General features: G+C 34.3%; 1 protein-coding gene across 4 annotated transcripts; it reads right to left on the reverse strand.

Moving 5' to 3' along the window:
* Nucleotides 1–1,006: 1,006 nt before the first annotated feature.
* On the reverse strand, nt 1,007–4,841 carry LOC120279823 (F-box/LRR-repeat protein At3g26922-like). Of its 4 annotated transcripts, none has more exons than XM_039286607.1 (5): nt 4,613–4,841; nt 3,123–4,288; nt 2,889–3,044; nt 2,524–2,810; nt 1,007–1,329 (listed from the first exon to the last, which is right to left on the reverse strand). In XM_039286607.1, the coding sequence occupies exons 2-4, from the start codon at nt 4,212–4,214 to the stop codon at nt 2,532–2,534; spliced, it is 1,527 nt and encodes a 508-aa protein (XP_039142541.1). In that variant the 5' UTR covers nt 4,215–4,288; nt 4,613–4,841; the 3' UTR covers nt 1,007–1,329; nt 2,524–2,531. The 4 variants fall into 4 exon arrangements, with proteins under 4 accessions (XP_039142541.1, XP_039142540.1, XP_039142539.1 ...); XM_039286606.1 differs by having other exon boundaries at nt 3,123–4,313; XM_039286605.1 differs by having other exon boundaries at nt 4,620–4,840.
* Between the last annotated feature and the right edge of the window lie 950 nt (nt 4,842–5,791).

Consider the following 5,791-nt stretch of genomic DNA (forward strand, 5'->3'; position numbering starts at 1 on the left):
AACATCCGGCTTCAATTTTAGTCCCACATCGCGTGATAGAACAAAAGATATCAAATATAAATATATTCCCTGTCACAGTGCAAATCGCCGAGCCTTGTAACGTGGGCTTGTAACCCAAGTGGGGGCATTAAGATGGTCTTGAACTATTGGTCTGGCCCAATGGGTTGGGCTTTGGCTGTGCTTAAAGTCTGGCCCGCCCGGTCCAAGTCGAGAGTTGGGTCATGTGGTCCGGGCGAAGGCCTGGATCATGTTGTTCTTAGAGCGGAGGATACCGCGTGAGGCTGGCTTAACAGAGCAGCGAACACCTCCCGTTCTCGACGGTGGACGGATAACGGGCCGGTGCCCACCAAGCCCACTATAACCTATTGGGCAGATTACAATCGGACGGCCATCTATTTTTCCTATTAAAATAGCTTTTGTTATTTTATTAAATTTTATTGGCTAGAATGTGAAAATATATTTTGGTTTAATACCCATTTTATGTCTTATATTTTTGTATATGTTTTTTATTAGGTAAAATCTATGAGAGTGCACTATTTATAGTCATTTTGCCCTTTCAGTTTGTTATTATTAATTATTTTTTTTTAACAATTGAGCAAGTCAAATCATTTTACTAAATGGCCGTCAGATTTGATTAACGTGGCTTAAAATATTATTAAAATATATAAAAAAATTATTGCAAAAAAATCAGAGGGCGATGACATGATCATAATCGTGATCGACCTTTTCTTTTAATAAAAAAATTATTTGCAAAAAAAATCAAAGGGCGATGGCATCTCCAAGAAACTAGAAAAACTGAAAATAAGGTTAGAGCAACTGACATGATCATGATAGACTTTTTCGATGGCATCTCCCACACTACATAGCTGCATCTTCCATAATACATAGCTCGCCGTTGGAGGATATGCGAATTCCGACTTATTATTCCAAAACTTTCCAAGGCCCACTGTATGCTATCCAAGTTAAAAGAGATGAGTAGAAAAAAGTATGGGATTTTACCAAAGGGTGATGACAATGTGAACTCACAACCATTTATAAGTTGGAGAAACCATTGCCGAAGCAATTTTACAAAGCACAGGCCGAAACAAGCGAAATTAATGTCTCTTCAACCATTCTGGAAATTCTATATGCCTTGATTGATGCATTAAACTTTGAGAATGCACCCCAAACATAGAACATAACCACCCTCAATTTACCCTGCTTTTCAATAAATATTTTCTACTTCAGTGAATCTGTTCAGGTCACTGAATACATGATCATCGAAGATGAGACATAGATTTGTATTAACATTAAATGGTAAATTCAACTTGCGGTAGTTTTCTTGTTCACCTGAAAAAAAAAAAAATTAACTTGTTAGTATCCCTCATTTTCCAATTCAAATTCACCAAGAACCCTTAAGCGAGACAAATAAACAAGAACACTTGAAATGAACCACATCGTGCCCAATTTCAGTCTCATACCCTTGATGCAAAACTCAATTTATTTACATCCTAACGCAAGAGAAATAAACATAAACACCTGAAATGCATCACATCCTGCCAATTCAGTCTCAAACCCTAAATACATAACTAAATAATAAATAATTCATTCACACTCTAATGAGAAAAAGGTTTCAATTTGATATTTGTAATGCAAAACAGCAATCATTCACATGAGAATAAGGTATAATTCTTCTTGACTGTATCTCTGTGCCATATATTCCGCTAAGATGATGAGAACTACAATTCTCTGATGAAAAGCAAACTTGGACAAATCATCAACGAAGAAGACAAAACACTCTCTATAAAAAAAAAAAAATAAAGAATTAATCAATCAATCAACTTTGTACATAAGATATATTTATAGCTTCCAACTCATCACATCAGTGATCTACAATTAAAAGTAAATGATAAGCAATTAGAGAGAAATAAATGTATAAGGCCTCAATCTGATATTCCTAATAAGTAATTACCCTAACTAAGTGACTTAACTCATTAACCTATTTAATGGGCTCAATAGTTTAAAACTGTTCGTCATTTTGTGTCTTAGGAAGTTGGAGGTTGCATGACAGCCAACATTTTCAGGTAAATAAATAGAGGTAAATATATTTATACCCAAAACTTATTTATACCTAAGCCAAAATTACATAAGCTTTATGACATCGCTTGTCATGTCCAACATTGACAATGGAACTGCCCATCTACAAAAAAAGGAATCTCATCTCTATGGTTTGCAATAAAACAGACGTAAGACTTTAATTCCATCTATACAAAAATAGGTATAAAATGTTCCGAAGGTATGAATGCAAATATATAAATTTCAAGAAAAAAACTATAACTTCATGTAATGCATGGTTTCCTTCAACAATAATTCAGATTTAATAAAAATCATAATGCATATATGTTGAGGTAAATGTTAAAAGATGATAAGTTTCCACACATCACTCCGATACATCCCTTCAAGGCCCAACAACATTGGCAGTTTTAATTGCAGGGTTAGTTTCAGTAATCAAGAAAATAGATAAAAAGTTTCTAAAGGACTTACCATCTATCTCAGACATAAATGATTTCAGCTTGTTTGGACAATCTCTTAAACTTCAGTAGCTTTTTAAGGATATCAGTTTGCATGATGATTTCTCCCACTGACGTTATTACTATTTTTTCAAGCACTGGAGCGCTGTTCAGTATGAACTCCAAAAATGAAAGTTCTGTTTCAGCACCAGAAAAACCCAAAAACCTCAATATGAGAAGGCAATCAAAGCTAAATTCCAGACGTGAGCTCTTCAGATGTTCCCAAATGTTTGGAGAAGAATACTCTCTTGCTGAACAAGCCTATAAAGAAAAGAGAGTCAACTTTAGTCATTAATATGGTACAGAATACTCTCTTGCAAGTGGGAGGATTTTGTACACCTTTATTTCAAGTTTTTGTACAGCATTGGTCTTCTCTAGGAAGCAGAAGGCTGCATATTCACTAATCACATTCCCGAATTCAACTTCAAAGTAGAGATTCAACAAGTAATTGAAGGTCAAAGGGAGAGTAACTTTTGCATGTGAATTTGCCAGTACCTACCAAAAAGATAAAAAGGAACATGAATTCCAGGGCACAGAATTTGAAAAAAATTAAAGTGACAGTATTAATTTCACCTCTAAGAGCTGATCATTCTTCACTTGAATTTCCTGTTGAATTTTGGCATGTTCCCATCTATTCTCACTCAATAGGTAGATGGATGCATCATTCAAAAGAGGGGCCACCAAATGGAGATGTTCGAAACCACTTACAATCTTTAAAGATTGGAGGTTTTCTGATTGAATATTGAGATCATTACAACCTGGCGATGGACTAAGCGCTAACTCCTTTAACTGAGGACAGCTCAAAGTCAAAGTCTTGAGTGCATTGGGTGAGAACCTTACATTAGAAAGACGAAGCGATTCCAACTTGTCCAAGCCTCGGAAATTTTCAGGTACAGTAAGCTCTCCGTCACAAACTTTGAGGTGCACCAAAGATTGACATGCTAGCAAATTTGTTGGCAAATTAACAACACCGGTGATTAAGTCTATGTCTTTATCAATCAGATGAGAATTTGCCAAAATGAGGCATAAAGAAAAACCGTGTATTGTTAAGTGTTGTGCTTCTTTTCCTTCGATATCAAGACATGTAGAATTCTTCATATACATTAGTTCTAGTCTCTGTAGTTGAGTGCAGCTTGAAACCAAAGACTTTAAATCACCATTAGAGATTGTGACTTCGCAGAGTCTAAGCGTTGTTAACTTGCTAAAACCATTGAAGTTACGTGGCAGAGCAATGTTGCAATTGTACAACCGAACATGCCTCAATTCATGACAAAAGAAGAGACTAGAATGGACATTATAGTCCATTGGTTCAAATAGAATAAGTCGGAAGTCTTGGATTTTCTTTCTTGATAACACAAAAATCCACCTATCAATGTTTTCAGATCTTTGAAATTCCACCACAAGTTTGAACTGAAGAATCCGGCCAGTATGTAACAATAGAACTCGATCAACAGATTCAGAAAACCTGAAATTAATACGATCATGCATAAATTTATGTTCATCAAAAACCAACTTCGGAAGCGAAGCCCACACGTATCTCCACTTGGTTGATAAAACACTTGTCCTCACAGCATCTCTTATTGGCAAATGCTCTAGAATTTTTACTTTGAGTTCTGATGACAAACTGCTAATAATATCTGAACTTGAGATAGTGATTTTCTTCATCTTAAAAGAACTATAACTTCAAGTATCTTTCCGAGCCTCTTAATCACCTCAGCCTAATAAAAAGGTCTTCATTTCTGACAAACAAATCCAATTTCAGTTCTGCAACATAGATAACTCAATTTAAGCTAATCCCAATTACAAAAGGAAATCTCCACAAAAGAAAAAATAAAAAAAAAAGGAAAACAAGGAAAATCATCCTAAACATGAAGAATATAAACAAACAGTTCTGTAAATCACATACTATGAAAAATCAAGTAAACACTGATTACAACTATGAACTAAATCAATCACTTCTGTGAACTCTGCACATACATTGTTATGCTTGCAAATTCCAAAACATCTCACAGTGACTCCATAATTAAAAGAAATGATACATACAAAGAAAGAAAAAAACATACAATATACCTCATCAGCTCTGGGGTTATCAACAAGAAGAGGTTGTTGAAGTATGAGTCTTTGAGAGAAGGGACGAGGGCGGAGGACGATGGCCGGCGACGGCGATGTTCAGCAGTGGGATTTGGGAGTAGGGTTTCAAAACAGGGAAGGGATTCACTATTTCTGGATAGATGAGATTTGACAAAGAAAAACTATTGTTCAAGCGTTGTCTTAAAAAGTGTTCTTCACATTTATATTCCCCAGGTAAGAAAAAAAAAATGAATATATATATTCTAGTTACAGCTTTAGTACACCACTGTTAGAGGAAGGAAAGTAATCAGACGTCCCTCAAAACTTTGTAAAATATCTCCAAAGCATCCTTCTATTTTTTCCATATCCCAAATCCATCCCTATTTTTAAATGAGTTGCATTTTCAGTCTAATTGAACTATTAAGAAGGGGCCATAGGCCGATTAACTAGGCACGAGCCGCCGGATCCGATTCACCAAATACTAGATCAGGCCAATGCTACAGAAGTAACTCATCAGCCCGGATTGACCCGCCAGATTCGGCAGGTCCGATCACCTCAAAAGTCACCGGGTCTAAACAAAGCCCGTCTAACCGGTGGGTTTTCAAGTTTTTTAATAATATATTATTATTAAATTATAATAGTAAAAGGAATCTTTACAAACCGGTGGGATTTGAACCAAACATCACATTTACTAAAACCAAAACTTCAATCACTGGACCCATGTTTATTTTGTGTATAGATTCATAGATTGTAAAACTAACTAAATAAACAAATCATAAAATAATTTTTGTGATGGTTTAAAATTATAATCTTTAAAATAATAAAATTAAGAAGAATTTTTACTCATTTAAAAAAAATTTGAGGTAAGTCAAAATGATTTTTTTAAAAAAATACTTGCACCTAATTTATTTACCTATAAAATTAAGTTATTGATAGATCTTCGTAAGTGAGAGAAATTAAATATGATATAGTTTTTATTTTTTTTTATATCAAAATTGTGATCTACTTATTTATTTGTTACAATCAAGATTGGCTTTTGCCCTGGATTTTGGTTTAGAACTCTAAGAGTTTATTATTGATGTATACATTATGTTCTTATTAAAAAATAATTCATTAGTTTTAAGGCTTTTCAACATAAAACACTAAAAATATATTTTATAATTAATCAAAAA

The sequence above is a fragment of the Dioscorea cayenensis genome, chromosome 2 (assembly GCF_009730915.1).
Source record: "Dioscorea cayenensis subsp. rotundata cultivar TDr96_F1 chromosome 2, TDr96_F1_v2_PseudoChromosome.rev07_lg8_w22 25.fasta, whole genome shotgun sequence".
Classification (NCBI taxonomy): domain Eukaryota; kingdom Viridiplantae; phylum Streptophyta; class Magnoliopsida; order Dioscoreales; family Dioscoreaceae; genus Dioscorea; species Dioscorea cayenensis.

Excerpts from the sequence above, each read along its gene's own strand:
- LOC120279823 (XM_039286607.1), bottom strand. The coding sequence starts at position 4,214 with ATGAAGAAAATCACTATCTCAAGTTCAGATATTATTAGCAGTTTGTCA. Across the intron at positions 3,045-3,122 it reads AGAATGATCAGCTCTTAGAG|GTACTGGCAAATTCACATGC; the intron begins GTGAAATTAATA and ends TCTTTTTGGTAG. Across the intron at positions 2,811-2,888 it reads TACAAAAACTTGAAATAAAG|GCTTGTTCAGCAAGAGAGTA; the intron begins GTGTACAAAATC and ends TTTTCTTTATAG.